The 19,691-nt window shown below is 35.1% G+C and overlaps 1 protein-coding gene across 3 annotated transcripts in view; it reads left to right on the top strand.

The window, feature by feature from the left end:
- Window positions 1-19,691, top strand: part of DIAPH2 (diaphanous related formin 2) — a 951,942-nt gene that overhangs the window by 39,034 nt on the left and 893,217 nt on the right. For 2 of the 3 annotated variants that reach the window (XM_032390096.1, XM_032390094.1), the window contains exons 2-3: window positions 7,559-7,591; window positions 10,227-10,403. In XM_032390096.1, the coding sequence (XP_032245987.1) occupies window positions 7,559-7,591; window positions 10,227-10,403 (210 nt within the window). The remainder of the gene's footprint in view (window positions 1-7,558; window positions 7,592-10,226; window positions 10,404-19,691) is intronic. The other variant, XM_032390097.1, reaches the window with a different exon arrangement.

The raw sequence follows: 19,691 nt of genomic DNA, 5'->3' as shown, positions 1-19,691 counted from the left end.
ATGTCCATACAATTTTCCCATTTGAAATAGTTTAGTACAAAACAAATAAATGTTATTTCTACACTTACAGAAGTAGTTACTACTCTTAGAAACCTAGATTATTCCTACACTTGTTTCTGATTAATTCAGGTATTAAATGATTTCCTCCAATTCATTAGTGTGATTTTTTTTTTTTAAGACCTAAGTGGCAAACATATATTTTCTGAATGCTTCACCCTTAGTCCTGAAGCTGAGTATGGTTGTTACACAGAAGACGCTGCTGGATTCCTATATCATAGTTACTCCTGTTGGCAGTTAAAGATTGAAGTTCATAGCAAAACAGTTTAAGACTTTTTTATCTTGTTATGACAGTTTTATGAAATTTATCCAATGAAGTAACATGGTCTTTTGCTTAATGGAGAAAACTGAAGCCCTATACTGCAATGTCCTGTTTGATTTCTGGTAGATACACATTTTGTTCATTATAAATTGAAAGAGCATCTTGAGAAGAAAATCCCAAAAGGAATTTTTTTCTTGTCATAAAAAATTGTGGAAAGAATTTTGTTTTGTAATAGCCAAGAGCTCCGGTGGGTTAAAATTTGAGGCTTTTGATTTGACAGTACTTCTGAGATGATGTCCCTATGGTTACAAAAATATAGAAGTATTGCTTTATTGAAATGATGAAATGGGCAGTTTGAGATACTAACAACAGCAAAGTAAGGTGGAGAATAGGAACTTAATGCCTGTTACCTCATCTCAACTACTAGGCTTTTGCCCTGCAAGGCCATGGCTCTTTAAATCCCCTTTAAATCTAGTACACTAGCAGAGGGAGAGGGACAAGCAGACCCTACGCTGAGTGTGGGGCCTGACAGGGGCTGGATCTCAGGACCTTGAGATCGTGACCTGCGCAGAAATCAAGAGTTGGACACTCAACGGACTAAGCCACCCGGGTGCCCCTACAAAAAATCTTTAAAATAAAGTATTTGAATGTCTGAACCAAATGTTCGTTTTGGATAACAGGTGATTAAATGGCCTTGAATTGCCTTGATTGGTCTCACTGGTTTATAAAGTTCAGAGTGAGTAAAGGATCTGAAAAGTAAAAGGCAGGCCTTTGAAGAGTACTTCCTTCTGTTACTGCCACTGATCTGAATAGGCATTGGGCAGAAATTTTGTCCAGAGAAATCAAACGCTGGATAAGTGGTTGATATAGATGGCCTTACTTAAGGGCCCTATTAATCTGAAAAGTATATTGAGGTTATTTTAGGGTACTGCTCTATTAGAGCTCTCAGTATTTCTCTATTGTGATCTTTCATTAATCTCATCTTCAACTAGACTGCAAGCTCCATAAAGGAATAATGCGTGTTTACCTTGTTTATGATTGTATTCCTAGTACTCAGCACTGAACTGGTGCATAGTAGAAGCTCAAATATTCATTCAATTGAACCGGATATGGTTTTCTGTGTCAATTTGCCCTTCTTAGCAAGAAACTTAAAGCTGGGTAAATAACTGACCCTTCATTTTTATTGTGATGGCCAACTTATTTATTTAAAAGAGAAGAAAATAGTCAAATTGTGTGACTAAGTTTTTTAGCTGATGGTGAGACTTTTAAATTATATACAGTTTAGTTGTCCAATTTCTGTGGGAGTCATTGCACAGTGTTTATACAACATTGTATTACCATGTAATAGGTATAAGAGTTGAATCTTTACATATTGCTGTCTTTGTTAATTTCTGCTTGATTGTGAAAATTAAAACTTAATTTTCTTGCAATAATGACTCTTGTATTTCTATCAGCCATTTCTCTTAAGGGGTTGAGACTCTAGAGTGATACTTTTATAATTATACAATACTCATAATACTGTACTAAGTTATATTTAATATAACTGATCACAAATGAAGTTTAATAAACTCTAATTGCTTGACTAAGTGCAAGCTTATTGCTTTTCCAGAGTTGATTTTAATGGAAATACGTGGTCACTATACTTATTGGTACAATATGCCCTCAGCCTAATGACTATTACCATTCGTTTTGCACAGTAAGAGCTTACTAAAATGACTTTAATCAGTGCTTTTAATTCAGGGGTGTGACTCTAATAAAGGTTTTTTTTTTTGGTCATTTTTGCTTAAAAATTTTTAACTGTATAATAGTAGCTCTATAGTTTGTACACAGGGGTAAAATCTATGTCTGCTTACATGTCATGTGAGAGAGAGATGGATGTACCTATATAAATTACATTCAGGTAAAATTTGAGAGCTTGTCCCTATAGAACATCATTATGAATGAAAAAAAATTTTAGGATAATTTTTTTTAAAGATTTTATTTATTTATTTATTTCACAGAGAGAGCACAAGCAGGGAGAGCGGCAGGCAGAGGGAGAGGAAGAAGCAGGCTCCTTGCTGAGCGGGGAGCCTGATGTGGGGCTCGGTCCCAGGACCCTTGGGATCATGACCTGAGCTAAAGGCAGATGTTTAACTAACTGAGCCACCCAGGCGCCCTAGGATAATCTTTAAATTTTTTTAGTTGAGTATAGTTGACACACAATGTTACATTAGTTTCAGGTATACAACATAGTGATTCAATTTCTTTATTCATTATGTTATGCTCACCACAAGTATAGATGAAAATGTATCTTAATACAACCATTTAAAAATATGTTTTAAAGTTTAGTTTACATAAAAATGACTGCTTAATCTTGTCAAACAGCTCTTTATAGTTCCGTGAACTGTTTCTTTTAGTGGTGTCTGTTTTTGTGCCAGTACCATACTGTCTTGATGATGACAGCTTTGTAATAGAGCTGGAAGTCCGGAATTGTCATGGCACCAGCTTTGCTTTTCTTTTTCAACATTCCTCTGGCTATTCGGGGTCTTTTCTGGTTCCATACAAATTTTAGGATTATTTGTTCCATTTCTTTAAAAAAAGTGGATGATATTTTGATGGGGATTGCATTGAATATGTAGATTGCTCTAGGTAGCATTGACATCTTCACAATATTTGTTCTTCTAGTCCATGAGCATGGAACGTTTTTCCATTTCTTTGTGTCTTCCTCAATTTCTTTCATGAGTATTTTATAGTTTTCTGAGTACAGATCCTTTGCCTCTTTGGTTAGATTTCTTCCTAGGTATCTTATGGTTTTGGGTGCAATTGTAAATGGGATCAACTCCTTAATTTCTCTTTCTTCTGTCTTGTTGTTGGTGCATAGGAAGGCCACTGATTTCTGTGCATTGATTTTATATCCTGCCACATTACTGAATTTCTGTGTGAGTTCTAGCAGTTTTGGGGTGGAGTCTTTTGGGTTTTCCACATAAAGTATCATATCATCTGCAAACAGTGAGAGTTTGACTTCTTCTTTGCTGATTTGGATGCCTTTTATTTCTTTTTGTTGTCTGATTGCTGTGGCTAGGACTTCTAATACTATGTTGAATAGCAGTGGTGATAGTGGACATGCCTGCCATGTTCCTGACCTTAGGGGGGAAGCTCTCAGTTTTTCCGCATTGAGAATGATATTTGCTGTAGATTTTTCATAGATGGCTTTTATGATATTGAGGTATGTACCCTCTATCCCTATACTCTGAAGACTTTTGATCAAGAAAGGATGCTGTACTTTGTCAGATGCTTTTTCTGCATCTATTGAGAGGATCATATGATTCTTGTTCTTTCTTTTGTTAATGTATTGTATCACGTTGATTGATTTGCGGATGTTGAACCAACCTTGCAGCCTAGGGATAAATCCCACTTGGTTGTGGTGAATAATCCTTTTAATGTACTGTTGGATCCTATTGGCTAGTATTTTGGTGAGAATTTTTGCATCCGTGTTCATCACGGATTTTGGTCTGTAATTCTCCTTTTTGATGGGGTCTTTGTCTGGTTTTGGGATCAAGGTAATGATGGCCTCATAAAACGAGTTTGGAAGTTTTCCTTCCATTTCTATTTTTTGGAACAGTTTCAGAAGAATAGGTATTAATTCTTCTTTAAATGTTTGGTAGAATTCTCCTGGGAAGCCATCTGGCCCTGGGCTCTTGTTTGTTGGGAGATTTTTGATGACTGCTTCAATTTCTTTAGTGGTTATAGGTCTGTTCAGGTTTTCTATTTCTTCCTGGTTCAGTTTTGGTGGTTGATATATTTCTAGGAATGTATCCATTTCTTCCAGATTATCTAATTTGCTGGCATATAGATGCTCATAATATGTTCTTATAATTGTTTGTATTCTTTGGTGTTGGTTGTGATCTCTCCTCTTTCATTCATGCTTTTTTTTTGGGTCATTTCTCTTTTCTGTGTGATAAGTCTGGCCAGGGGTTTATCAATCTTGTTAATTCTTTCAAAGAACCAGCTCCTAGTTTCGTTGATCTGTTCTACTGTTCTTTGGGTTTCTGTTTCATTGATTTCTGCTCTGATCTTTATTATTTCTCTTCTCCTGCTGGGTTTAGGCTTTATTTGCTGTTCTTTCTCCAGCTCCTTTAGGTGTAGGGTTAGGTTGCGTATTTGAGACCTTTCTTGTTTCTTGAGAAAGGCTTGTATTGCTATATACTTTCCTTTTAGGACTGCCTTTGCTGCATCCCAAAGATTTTGAACAGTTGTGTTTTCATTTTCATTTGTTTCCATGAAGTTTTTAAATTCTTCTTTAATTTCCTGGTTGACCCATTCATTCTTTAGTAGGATGCTCTTTAGCCTCCATGTATTTGAGTTCTTTCCGGAGAACTGTTGGAAAGTTTTGAGCAAAGGAGTAACATAATCTGAATTTGGTTTTACCAGTATCACTTTGATATGTTCAAAATTGACTAGGATGGTAAAGGTGGAAGCAGGGGACAGACAGGCTAGGATGTTATAGAAATCTAGGTAAGAGGTGATGATGGTTTGGGCTGGATCTTTGCTTTAAGATTACTTTGGCAATGAGGAGAGAATGGAAACAGAGGTAATTACTAGGAGGCTGTTTCCAGGGATTAGAATCTAAAATGGAATAGTTTGTATGCAAATGAAGAAGAAATTGCAGAACATATACTGTGGGACTTAACAACTGCTTGGCTATAGGGAATGAAGGAGTGACATGGAAGTCTTAAACCTGGATAAATGGAATGTGGATATTACCATTAACATAAATGTTACTTACCCTCCTTTTTGAAAGTCTGTTCTGATGCTCTGAAACAGCATTTTTACCCCTTTGTGCTCATGTATTTCCATTGGTTATAGTGGAACTCATTTTTCCTCCTGCCGTCCTCCTTGAAAGCTTAGAGAAATGGTTTGACTCTTAGAATTGTGGCAGTATTAAGAAGTAATTAGGAAGGTAAAATTTAAGAATTCATTTCCATATACATTTTATGTGGATTATAACCAATTAGCCACATGTGAGTTCAGTAGATTACATGTAAGACATGTTGGCAAAGACTTTGGGTGCCCGGGGAATGCTCTTTGGTAAGATGCTTGACTTCCTGGGTAATGATGGGAAAAGGCAGTTACCTAAACGGAATATCTGTGAATTTGAGATTACCATGAACTGTTTCAATTCAGTAATTCAATCTTAATATCCTAGATCTTGATTATACTAACTGAAAAGTTTATATGTTGACTGAGAGTTAGTGTGTAGTCATAACCAGATAGATCTGTGGTCTGGGCAGGTAACTTAGCTTCAGTTTCATAATTTATAAAATGAGAGGTTTTGACCAGATCATCTTAAATTCCTTCCAACTTTAATATTCTCTAACTCCGTACTGTGAGATTAAGTATGGACAAAAAAGTTAATTTCAAAAAAAAAGCAAGTGGGGTTATAGAAGAAAACTCAAATTTCTTCCCATAAGATGAGGTAGAAATATAACTAGCAATACTTTTTTTCTTGTTTCTGTCCCCCCTGATCAAACTGTCACCATACATTCAATTGAGATATAAATTTAAAGCATTCCAGACATATTTGTACCTTAAGCTAGATAATTTGACTGAATCAAATTATATTTTCCCTTTACATTCTCACTTTGAAGATACAGATGTGTCTTTGAGTTTATATCTCCAAAGGATAGAAAGAAAAGAAGTAATTGCTTGAAGAACTGTATAATCTGCCTACTAAAACAACAGGTGGACCGGTACATATCTGGATGGTGGCATGGTATCTGAGAATTTGACATTTCTCACTCTGATTTTACATTACAGGCAATCATGAAGCTTGCCGTTGTACATAAAGATTTTCTTTAACTCAGTATGAATATTAAAGAGGAAATATGTAGAGATAGTCCTCTGTGAATTAATGTCTATTAAAATGGCTTTAGTTCTGATATGAATATTCACCCTTCTTTTTCCCTAGGCAATAAAATTTGATTGGGGTGTGATGAAGACATAGTACAAAAATGTAGAAGTATAGGTTCCTGAGGGAATCAATGGATTAAAATTAGAAAAAGAACTATACTTATAATAGTGTATTTGTCCCAGCTGATCCAGAGGAGAATGATCCTTTACAGCATTTGGTTGGTGGTGTTTGAAGACAATTTCATGAGATCCTGAGACCAAATAATTCTCACTTACTTAGAACTCATAATGAATTCTCCTTACCAGTGAGATGACCACATTTTTCTTAGTAAAAAGGGTTGTGAGCAAGCTTGACAAAGTTGATGCACATCATTCAGCTTCTGTTGTAAGACATAAATGCATAGGATGTGGCAGAAAGATTAATTTCAATTCTTAACTGGTGACTTTTAAAAATCTCTTTCCTTCCTAATCAAAATTTTTAATTAGCATTGCAGCATATTTATAATATAATACCTGCCCTTCATGCTGATCATATGTTATTATAAGATCTTGAATTACCTTCTCAATCATGGAAGATTACTAAATTATTATTACTTTGCTTTATTGTAATATTGCTTTATTACTTTAGTATTGCTGTACTCTAATCAAATAGTGGTGCCCATTTTGATGTGTGGTAGTTTTTATTAACCACTGTTTTTTATTAACTAAGACACACCATTTTAAGTGCTTCGCAGCATTAGAAGTAAAAAACCACATGCAAAAAACAAGTGTTGGAATTTTTGAGAAATGGACATATGTTAACAGAATCTGTTAATTCAATTTTATCTAGAATATTTATAAAGATGTCCTTTATCAGATGTAACTGAATTCTAGATTCAGCTGTTTCATTTTATTTCATTAATATTAAATGTGACATTTTTCCTATTTTTAAAAATTTATTTATTTTAAAAGTATGATTCATTCTCAAACTTTGAAAAAACTTGAAAGGGCTTATGACTTTGCTATATCTTTTCTCATGTTTGAGCACTATGGTGATGATGTCTGATCCAAATCTGACTTGGGGACCTTGCTAGTCATCTTTAAAAACAAATAGCACTCAGAATTCAATAAATTGCTATCACCTTATAAAAACAAAACAAATAGACACACCCATCCAAATCTTCATTTTTAATCCTTAAAGAGTTTTTTTCCTTTTGTAAAGAACATATGTGGTTATATATTTAAACTTTTGATAATTCTTTTTGATTAGTTATAATTAATAAAATGAATGGGTATCAGTTATTAATTTGTTTGATCTATGAATTTCTCTTATCTGACAGGTATTCTTTTTTTTCCTTTTGGTTTTAATAGAACATTCAAATAAAAACTTTGGCAGATGATGTGGTAAGGTGGTCTTAGTAGCATGTTGTTATGTTACTTATGCATGTTGCCTATTTTACTAAAGTGGGTGGACATTAAAGCATTGATATATGTAAGATATAAAATATATCTAGATGTTTACAAAGTACAGTATAATGGAAGATTTGTCAAGAGAGTGACTTTTCTTTTTATGGATATTAAAGAATTATATGAGAGCTAAATAAAATTTTGATATTATCCTGATATATACCTTAACCAAAATTTTTTTTGTATATAAATCTAACTCTGGAAAATACAGATTTTTTCTTTTTTGATAGCTAAGTAAACTGTGACTAAGTAAAAGATTAATATCAGTATTGGGGGAAATTAATTTAAATTAGAAAGGAAGCTAAGTTTATCATGTTAGATATGTGCTTTTAAATTTAATATTCTTAAATATTTTGAGCTGAGGCTATCATAGTAAAACTTATTAAAAGTTATGGGCTTAACATTAAGTGTGCCCTTTTATAGCTAAACTTTTAAAATACAGTATTTTAAGCAGTGTCAGTTTTTTTCTTTGTGAAATTACAAATAATGTAAAATATTGGTGATTCAAGGAGGTAAAAGCGTATAGCTTAACTTCATTTTCTTATCAAGTTATTGCTGAAAGCAGAAGCCTATTTTCTAGATAGAAATGAAGGGCATAGTGGAAGATCAAGGATATATGTAAATAATGCTACTCAGTAAAAAGCTTGCACTACAAAAGTGACATGAAGGGACATGAACAGAGATACATTGATTTAATGGTCGATTGCATATTTAAGTGCTTTTATGTCCACCATATTTTTTAGTGAAATTCGACTGTTGGATATTACTCAAGCTTATTTGGGATTACTTTATATTTTTTCTTGAGTTGTTTGAAAATACATATCTAAACCAACTTAATTTCCCTCAAAGAATTAAAAGAAAATTGGAGTATAGTTCAAGATAATTTGAAGAAATGAATCTTAATGTGAACAGTGGGATCGGAACCAGGGACTTACAAATTTAGCGAGTCATTTTTTCTGTGAAATGAGAGAGTTGGTTTAGATGATTTTTCAAATTTCTTCCCAGCTCTAAAACACTGTGATTTATATAATCTCTTTGTAGGAAACCATGTACTAAAATAATTTTTGTAATCCTAAATAAGCTACATAAAACTGCTTATATTTCTTTCAAAGTACAGCTTTCAATTTAAAAAAAAGTGTTTTTTGAATCAAAATGAAAAGTATGTTCTTTTAATGGGAAGGGAGTCAACAGAAATTTATGTAAATTGCTGTAATAACTTCTGTGATACAGTTTGTACTGTTGAAACAATTTATAAGGACTCAGTAACATGGCAGTGAAGATTACTGTCCTCACATCTAACGTGTGCTTGTTTAACATGAGTTGATGGTATGCATGTGCTTTCTAACAGAAACCAGAATAAAACTGAGTTACATTCAGTTTTATGGACATTACTAATTTTTGAGGTCTGATGTTTTGTGGTTTAAAACAGATTGGGGTGTTTACATGTACCTGCAGTCATTAACACACTTTATGTGAAATAGCAAGCTAATTATTAGAGATTATGCTAAGTATTAGAGATTGTACATGGAATCAAAGTTTCAGAGTCAATATCCATAAAACATCAAGTTCTTCATAATAGTATTTGTAGGAATAAGCTATTTCTATGTATGTTAACATTGCCATTAAATGGAAAAGGTGATGTCTTGTTATCCCCAGTTTCTAGGGAAAAAAAGCAAGGGACATAATAGTAACATCAACAATAATAATAAATAGCAGCTAAGTGCACTAAACATATCAACTTATTTAAATCTCCGAATAACTCTGTGGTATAGGTAATATCATTATTTAACATATATTAACTTGTTATCTGTATTTTAAAGACTATTTATTTATTTTAGAGAAAGAGAAAGAATCTCAAGTGGACTCCACACTGAGCATAGAGCCCTTCATGGGGCTTGATCTCATGACCCCTAGATGATGACCTGAGCCGAAATCAAGAGTTGGACACTTAACCGAAAGAGCCACCAGGCGCCCATTGTTATCCATATTTTAGAGATTAGGAAACAGAACGCACGTAATTTGCACAGGGTTCCTCAGCTAGGAAAGGGCAGATTCAAACCCAGGCAGTGTGGCTTCAGAGTCTATGTTCTTAACCATTATACTCAACCACTATGTGACAAAGTACATAGATACTTGTCACAATTTTTGGCGCTTTGAAGAGTTAAACATTACTGTAATTTCCCCCTTAGAATTGAATATTGGGGCTCTTTTTATTTCCTTTCTTTATTTCTCATGGTTCAAAAGTTGCCACCAAAGCTACATTTTCCCTTAAACAACCACATGACTTTGATGCAGGACTTTTTTTTACCTACTTACTGTGTAAAACAGAAATAAGAAGGGACTAAGGTTTACTTTTGAGGAATACTTTTCACACCTCAGACTTCGGAGACTGAAGAACTACTACAAGTTTAAAAAATTGTACAATCTCTAACTAGAGCTTGTTGCTTAAAATAAGAGTTTGTCAAAAGACAATAATGATATATATTATACTAAGTGCCATTTTGATGTTTCAGTACTTCGTATTTGTGATTCTGGGTTTCTCTCTTAGAGTTTCTTACTTTTTTCTTTGTAGCGTGACCGAATTACAAGTTTTAGAAAATCTACTGTCAAAAAAGAAAAACCTCTAATTCAACATCCTATTGATTCTCAAGTTGTAATGAGTGAGTTTCCAGCAGCTCAGCCATTATATGATGAACGATCTTTGAATTTGTCAGAAAAGGAAGTACTGGATCTCTTTGAAAAAATGATGGTAAGTTAGACCCCTACTTTTGTTGTAATTTTAAAATTTGTGTGTCCAAAGTAGCATGGGGTTTTAAGTAGGTATGTTTTTATGGACTGTTTTTTTTTTAAAGATTTTATTTATTTGACAGAGAGAGAGACAGCGAGAGAGGGAACACAAGCGGGGGAGTGGGAGAGGGAGAAGCAGGTTTCCCGCTGAGCAGAGAGCCCGATACAGGGCTCGATCCTAGGACCCCCGGATCAATGCCCTGAGCCGAAGGCAGACGCTTAATGACTGAGCCACCCAGGTGCTCCTGGACTGTGTTTATATCATGTAAAAGAGACCAGAAGCCTGTTGATACAACAGAACTGTTTTCAGAAGTATCTGTTTTTTGAACAAAACATCCTAACCTATTACTTCTACAGTGACCTCCAGAAAGCAGGGGCTCTCTTATTTATTTGGGTTCTCTAGTATTTTGTAGTCTCTGGCACATTGAATCAATTTTTTAATTAACTAATTTGTGTTTCTGTTTCTGTGAAGTAAAACAGGCCAAATTTCACTTTGCTGAAAACAACACAAGGTATCTTATTGGGTATATGAAATAGAGTTGGGAAGACAGAGGGTAAAACAAAAACAAAAACATAGAGGAGAAACAATGCCTGGGAAGAGAAGGAAGATGGCAGTGGAGTAGGAGGACCCTAGACTTAACTCATTCCCTGAACACAAGTAGATAACTATCAAATCATTCTTAATACCTCAGAAATCAACCTGAAGGCTGACAGAACAAACTCTACAAATAAAGGGAGAGAAGAAGCCACATCAAAGAAGGTAGGAAGTGCAGAGATGTGGTTTAGGGGAAAAATGGATCAAAGCTACTGAGGAGGGGAGGGAACTGGTCTGGAGAAGGGCTAGAGAGAGAGAGAAAGAGAAGCACATGGGGGGATATACATGGAGAATGTTTCCCCAAAGCTATTGGCTTTGGAAAACAAGAGGGGCTGAATTTCATGAGTTCTTGCAACCAGTAGGGATTAAAGCCTGGAGTTTTGGAAAGTCAGGAAGCTTGGCCGGGATAGAGCCCTGAGGGCACCACCCTGCTCCTGGAGAGAAGGCAGGCAAACAACCCAAGGACAGATGGCATGGAAACAGCGATCTGAAGAGCACCTGGAATGCATGCGGATTATTCGCTATCTCTTGAGCTTGCCCCTGAGAGGCAGCATTCACTGAGATACCTCTCTGGGAACAAAGGAGCTGGCTGGAGCCATTCCCCTCCCCCACACATAAGACCGTAAAAAGTGAACCAACTGCTGGAAGCAGCACAGCACCAACACTGGCTGCATAATTTGCTTACACCAAGCCCCACCCCTCTGTGCTCCATTGGAGCTACCCTTCTCAGGCTTGCTTCAGTACCAGCACGGTGGGCCTAACCTCCAGAAGACCAGCATAAACCTCTGACCTCACCACATCTCCTGACCAGAGAGTTTTGCAGGGCCTCAGTTCCAGTGGAGGTGGTGACTCACTTCACAAGCAGACCAGAGCACACCTGGTTAAACTTGCCACATTCAGGCCCGGGACCAACACTGCCCACAGCAGGCAAGGAGAGCTTTTGGAGAATACTGGCCTGAGGGATAGAGCAGCCCCAAAACAACAGCAGAGTAGATGCAGCACATACCATAGACACTCCCTGAAGCTTCAAGCCTTGGGCACTACATGACCTCTTCATATGGCCATTACTTTCAGGAGGAGGAGACATAACTGGCTTTTTTAACACGGAAGACGACAGAGACTTAGAGAAAATGCAAAGATGAAGGAATTTATCCCAAATGAAAGAACAAGATAAGGTCTCGGCTACAAATCTAAGTGAAGCAGATACAAGTAACATGCCTGATGGAGAATTTAAAGCAGCAATCATAAGGATACTCACTGGGATTGAGAAAAGAATAGAAGACATCGGTGACAGCCTTACCACAGAGATAAAACATCTTAATTGACCTAGCAGTAGCAATTGAGACAGTTGATCATTCTCTCCAATTTGAAATGCTTCCCCCCTCCCATACCCCCCAACATTGATTGGGTTTTCCTCCTGCTTCTTTGGCGGCTTCTTTTCAGTCTTCTTTGCTGATTCCTTTTCATGTTCTTAACCTTTAAAGTAGAGGCCCAGGAATCAGTGCTTAGACATCTTTTCCTCTCTACGTTATCTTCTTTGGTAATTACAACCAATACTGTGCTTTTAAATCCCGTTTGTGTGCTCACAATTCTCAAATTTACCTCCATCTTAGTCCTCATGTCTGAACTCTAGACTCATATCAATTCAAAATCAACATATCCATCTGTCCAGTTACTCAGGCCAAAATCTTTGGAATTGTCTTTGACTATTTTTTTTCTTACCTTTAATTCATTTTGTAACCCATTAACTCTTCATTCAAAGTAAGGTACTTGGAATAGCTGACCATTTCTTAACTACCTTGACTGTTCCCACACTAGTTGAAATCTTACCTGGGCTGCCACAATAGTGGTAGGACTATAGGACTACTACTATTCATTGGTTTCCATGTTTCACCGTGACCCTCTACAGTATATTTTCAATAGAGAAATATTATCCATTTAAATCCTGAACAATATCATATCAGTTGGCTTATCAGATCTCTCCCATGGCTCCCATTTCACTTGGTGTACAAAAGTCAGTACACTTATAATAGCCTATAAGGCCCTATATGATCTGATCCCCACCTTACCTCTTCAATATCTTCCTGTGCTACTCTCCCCATTTGCTCACTCTGTATCAGAGATGCATCTGCCTTTTTCCTAATTGTAGCCCTAGGAAAACAATGATTCTTGGTAGTTTCTAAATTTTTCAATTTGTGTACAGTGTTTATAGTGTTTTAACACTTTTTATAACATTTCTGTTTTGTGGTTTGAATATTCTAATGTTTATTGAGAATATTATCACTTTCCTCTTTAAATGCATGTTTTTTTAAAAAAAGATTTGTGGATTCATAAATGTGATTTAAAGAGGTACAACTTAGAGCCACGTTTTCTCTATTGGGAATTTTTCTTTCCATGGGGAATTTCAGAATAGGAAGTTAGAAAAATATGATTTGATTAAAAGTAACCAAAAGATCAATAAATATTTTTTAAGGATTGTATCTCTTCTTTGAGAGAAGTCTACTTGTACATTGAACATTATGTATTTTCCGTTATCTTTAGTTTGACCATAATTAATTTATAGTGAAGAAGTTATTTTATGAATTATCATAGCTTTCATTTACTATGCACTTACTGGCCAGGCATGTAACTAAATAGTTTATATGTGTTATTTCAGTTGATCCTTATGAAAATGCCACAAAGTAGGCAACATAGTTTTATTCCATTTTTAGATAAGGAAATTGAAGCTAAGAGAGAGTCTGAACAAATTGGTTCTGTAACTTGCCTAAGCTAGTAAGTGGCTGAGCTGGAACATAAATTTAGGTACATAAAAATGTAAAAAAATGGCATTTTTGTAGCATCTATCTTTTTTTAAAAAGATTTTATTTATTTATTTGAGAGAGAGAGAGAGAGCACAAGCAGGAGGAATGGCAAAGGGAGAGGGAGAAGCAGGCCTCCCGCGGAGCAGAGAGCCCAATGCGGGGCTCGATCCCAGGATCCTGGGATCATGACCTGAGCTGAAGGCAGATGCTTTATCAACTGAGCCATCCAAGTGCCCCTTGTAGCACCTATCTTTAATAATGTTTCATTTAAGCTAAATATAAAATTAATACATTTTCCTTGTACATATACTCAGTGGAAGTAGAAGGCAACTCAGAAGTATATTGGTTAGTAGGCAAAGCCAGTTTGGGATGGATTATTTCCTACTGATGATGCAAAGTTGTCTGTAATCTCTTTTTACAAAGCATCAGTTGAAAGAGGCTGAAAATTTATAATGGAAAACTGTTAAAATGCCATTATCTAAATTGATTGGGAGAAGACACTTAAGTGGTTCTGTTTCTAAAAGACAAGTAGATTTCCCAGCATGAAATTTCTTTTATTTGACTCTGTAGGTGTCCTTTCTTGTAAAAATAAAGTAATAGATGTTCTTGTCCTACTTGATGGCCATTATGATACTCTTGTTTTTCTTGATTCTCACCTTTTATTGTGCTATTTCTGTTGATTGGCTTTTTTACACTTTGGTGAACTACAAATAAACATTTAGGCCATTTGACCTAAACACTCAATATGTGTTTTAGGATACATACCAAGGTATAAAATATTCTCAAAAATTGTACAAAATAGCACAACATTATACACAGTAATCATGTATGAGATGCTTGACAAGAAATAAGTTACCTTAAAGCTGCTAGTAAAATTTATTATTTGGAATTTCTGGGTAATGATGTATTTTGGTAAGACTTTTGGTGAAAAGCTTAAATAATGAAAGGTAGTATTCAAATATAATCCTGTCTTACTTGATAATTGAAACTCTTGTTATGCTTGAGGATCATATCTCTCAACAGCAATTCTCACTGTACAGGCTTGTAAATGTGGATATTAGGGGATATTGGGTTAAATCTGGAATTACTATAGGACATAATTTTTTAAGTACTAACTCTGATTACTATAACTCTTAGTTCATTACTAATAGCTTGTTTTAAAAATCACTTGACTCTTTATTGCTAAGTAAAATCATGCAACAAGTTCAGTTAGCTGAAAGATCTGAGTGGTTAGATTTTACTTTACTAGTGTATTCATAAATTACTAACGTTCTATTGATTCTGATATCTGTTTTATGCATTGGTATGTCACTTTTCATATTGTAGATATTCAGTGAAACAATTATAGACGGATCTTTTGCGTAATGGTATCAATGGCTATCGCTGACAGATTTTAAAGCTCCAAATTTGAAAGTTTTAGATGATTATTTTATGAAGCGCATGCCCTTTATTAGCAGCCTGTCTGCAATAGTTTATAAGACTGAATTTTGTACTTAGAGTAGTCACTGAGTATTAATTGAAAATTAGGAAGCATTTCTATTAAAACTTTCAAGAATGAAAAACACTTGTTTTTATATGATTTTTATAATTAGCAGCAGGAGTAAATTATGCTTGCTCTTTAAGATTCTTGTTCCCCTCCTCTGCCCAGAGTCATATTTTCAAATGTTTCACAAGTGGGTAAAGGTAGTAGGACCAAAACAGCAATACTGCTACATTTTTTTTTTTTTTTGCTGACTGTAAAAGATGACTGAACTATAGTAGTATTACATATCATCTTTAACCCAGAATTCAAATTTGAATGAGATTCATATTTGTAACCTTTCTCATGTTAATCAGAAGCATTTTGTATTGCTTCTAATTAGATTGGTGAAATGTCTCCTCCTTTCCACTTTAAGTAAATTAATACTGGTGTAATTGAATAATTATTCAATATTCTAAGTTTCATGGCGTTTGAGCTTACCATGGCCTTTGAGAATAACTGAACTGGTTTTTGCACACTGAGTATACTGCCTAAGGACTATTAAATATTTAGTAGTGGTAACTTGTTTTTATACAAACTGAATTAATGGCAGTTAGAACAAGGAGAGAGATATGTCTGGACACTTGTGTTTCCTTTTGAGTATTATTACTCTTTTGTATGCAGTTCTTTTTGGGGGAGTCGAGGGAGAGGGGGTTTCCATTTTAAGCTTAAAAAATAGACATATCGAGACTTCTTGGAAACTCAAGTTGGAATTTGATTTCTATTAGCTAGCAGAAGGATCTGTTGAGTGGAGGTCCAGCTTACATTGGTGACATTGGATTCATATAGATCTGTTCTAACATAGATAATTAAATAGTTTTGTCATATGCAAAAGATGAGACTAGTAATGATTTTTGATTAATTTGTAGGCACACTTCCTTTCAACCTCATTTTAATATGATTCCACATGCAAATTTGTTTTGTACTTTGTTACTATTCAGCAATTTGTATTAATATATTTTGCATTTTTGGCATATTTTAATGATAGTATAGTTATATGCAATAAATACTAAATTATCCCATATTCTGTCTGCTAGGACTGCCATAAATAATCCCGAAGCTTTTTAGTTTTTGTTCTCTCACTTTTGGCTTTCATCAATTTAGTGAGAATATGTGACTTTGGACTCCAGGTGTTGTACTTTAACCCAAGTGTACTTGTTCTCCTCTGACTCTCTCCTGGGTTTCTTTATTATCCAACATTAGTCTTAGGAGTTGGTTAGCTTGGATGAGAACCTTTTACTGCTGTCAGCATTAGTAATTTGAATTAATAGTTAAATTACCATAAAATATAGGTAAACTAAATCTTAAAAATCTATAATAAGCTGTGGAAATAGTTTTCAGAAATGATTAGAAATTGTTCAGATCACATATTTTCCATTGGTTACATTTACATTTCCAGTGTCCTTACTATACATTATTAGACTGAGAGAACACCAGCATCATCTAGATAATATATTTTATTTTCTTACATAGATTGTTAAGAAAAGCTTGTAAAGGAAGAGCAAAACTTATCCAGTAAATAGATCTAAAAGTTAACTAAGGGGCACCTGGGTGGCTCAGTCAGTTAAGTGTCCAACTCTTGATTTTGAATCAGGTCATGAATGATCTCAGGTTCATAAGATTGAGCCCTGCGTCAGGCTCCGTGCTCAGCACAGAGTTTGCTTGAGATTCTCTCTCCCCTTTTCCCTCTGCCCCTCTTTATTTATAAATAAATAAAATCTTTTTTTAAAAAGGTAACTAAATCTGAGTCACTTTTAAATTTCCTTACCAAATATGATTTTCACCAAAGGTTCGCAACTGAGTAGTAGGGTAGGAGTCCCACGAAGAAGAATTAAAGGAGCTAGGGTTTGCAAATTTATCTGGTTGTAGCTGGTAAACTTCACAATTTACTGCCTCTGTTCTTGGTTTGTACATAGAAATGTTTTCCAAAATATATTTTTTGTTTGAAAGGTTCCACTAGTATTTATTGCCATGAATGTATTTCCACAGTGATTTTTTTTTTGAAAGATTTTATTTATTTGAGAGAGTGAGCGAGAGAGAGCATGAGTGGGGGGAGGGGCAAAAGGGAGAGGGAGAAGCAGACTCCCTGCTGAGCAGGGAGCCCGATGTGGGGCTTGATCCCAGGACCCTGGGACGATGACCTGAGCTGAAGGCAGACGATTAACCAACTGAGCCATCTAGGTGCCCCCACAACCATTTTTTTATATGTGCAGTGTGCCAGGTTGTTAAATGCTGGAGGTACAAAGATGAATGCAATACCTCTACTGCCCTCATAGAGTTTAGTCAGGGAGAGAAGAAAATAAAAAAAATGTTTTCAATAGTAGTAGGACAGCTGTGAATAGGCACTGTGGGCACTTAACCCTGTGCAGGAGCTCAGGGAGGAAACAGGGAAGACCTGAATATTCTATGAAACCCCATGTCACTTACGAATTTTCAGTATTTTTTGGCATTAAAGCATTCTCAGAGCTTGAACAATTTAGTTTATCAAGGTCCAATGCCTTCTGTATAACAGGTACTGTTCTAAGCTCTGAGGAAGAAAGAGCGGAGAGGAACTCCAGGGAATCTCTTGCTGTCAAGAAGCTTATGTTCTGATAGGGGTGATAGAGCAGGACATAATGTGAAATTGTGAAATAGAAAATGGAGAAGTTTATTTGACAACTCTACTGAATGCCAGATACTTTGTTAGGTCCAGGAAAACATAAAGATGACAAATACACTATCCCTGCCTCTAGGATTTTATTTTGTATGGCTCAAAAGGTAAGAATAGTTTGAAAAAAAGTTTTAACCTTATGTTTTTAAATTGCTGAAAAAAAAATCAAAAGATTGTTTTAGGGCACATGAAAATTATATGAAATTCAGTGTTTATAAATATTTTTGAATGCAGCCATTTGTTTATATGTCATTCCTGGCTCCTTTTGTGTTACAATTGCAGAGTTGAATTGTGATAAAGACCCTGTGACCCACAAAGCCTAAAACATTTACTGTCTGGCCCTTTATAGAAAAGGTTTGTCAACCTCTGCACTAGTGTAATAGTCTATAAACTTCTTGATTTACTGTCCTGTTAGAAAAATATGTATGTTTGAGCAAGTAACCCCAAGGTATTTTATTTAAAAATTTTTTACATATATGTATGTATATTAGTATACTATGTCTGTTGTAAAATATAGACATAATAACGAGAAAAACATGAACAAGATTTTAAAATGATTTATTTATTTTTATTTTTTTAAAGATTTTATTTATTTGACAGAGAGACAGCAAGAGAGGGAACACAAGCAGGGGGAGTGGGAGAGGGAGGAGCAGGCTTCCCGCAGAGCAGGGAGCCCGACGCGGGGCTCGAACCCAGGACCCTGGGATCCTGACCTGAGCTGAAGGCAGACGCTTAAAGACTGAGCCACCCAGGCACCCCTAAAATGATTTAAAATTTTATTTATTAATGGTACAAAAGTCTTTGCTGTTATGATTAACTTTTTAGTGAGAGCAATGTCATTGTTTCATTATTTTTTATGTCTTACTTTTAAAAAGGCAGTAATTAGAAGGTTTAGTTCCAGATTCATTTCATTCAGTTATTTGGTTTAATGTCTGTTATAGTTGAAACATAAATCTGAAAGAAATATGTAGGTCCAAATGGAACAAGAACATCGTTAGCAACACTTATTAAATCATAGTATTAACTTTTCTCAGTCCAATCTATGAATCAAGCAAAGGTTTTCTGCTAAACCATGGCTAGTAAACTTCCATCTTCCTTGATGACAGTTCTTCTAACTAATTTGGAATGTTGCATTTTTATATTTTTAAATAAATGGATCAAAATTTGCTTTAAAAAATGGGCCTCAACTAATTTCGTAAGGGTCATGAACTCTTTGCATTTTTACTTCCACATCCATAATGTGGAGACCCTCACCTCCATGTTTGATCTACTCATGTCTATTCACATTGCATCTAATGCCAGGAAGAAGGAGAAAGAGGTGAGTCATGCAATGGTGAAGGAAACTGACAGGGAAGTTGGGTCTGCCAATGTGTTTATTTTTTTAATGAAGTTTATTTGAAAAGCAGTTACTTTCTTACTAATGCTAAACTTTGAAGGGATTACTAGTGTTTTGTGAATGAAAAATGCCTGTCATGCTAAATTTCAGCAGTTTTTAAATATTTTATCGAGATAACCAGAAATATCTGGTACAGTATGTTTTCATGCTCACTTCCTATCTCATTTCAAGATATAAATATTCTATATTCCTTGAAATATCTTGCTTTAATTAAAAAGAACTACATTCTTGACTCTGTAGCACCTTGTGTACTTTGGTTTCAATTTCTTTCTTAGAATGGCTTAAATTT

Source organism: Phoca vitulina, unplaced genomic scaffold (genome assembly GCF_004348235.1).
Source record: "Phoca vitulina isolate PV1807 unplaced genomic scaffold, GSC_HSeal_1.0 scaffold57, whole genome shotgun sequence".
Lineage (NCBI taxonomy): Eukaryota > Metazoa > Chordata > Mammalia > Carnivora > Phocidae > Phoca > Phoca vitulina.
Note: the sequence above shows the minus strand (reverse complement) of the source record. Positions and strands in the feature narration are given on the sequence as shown.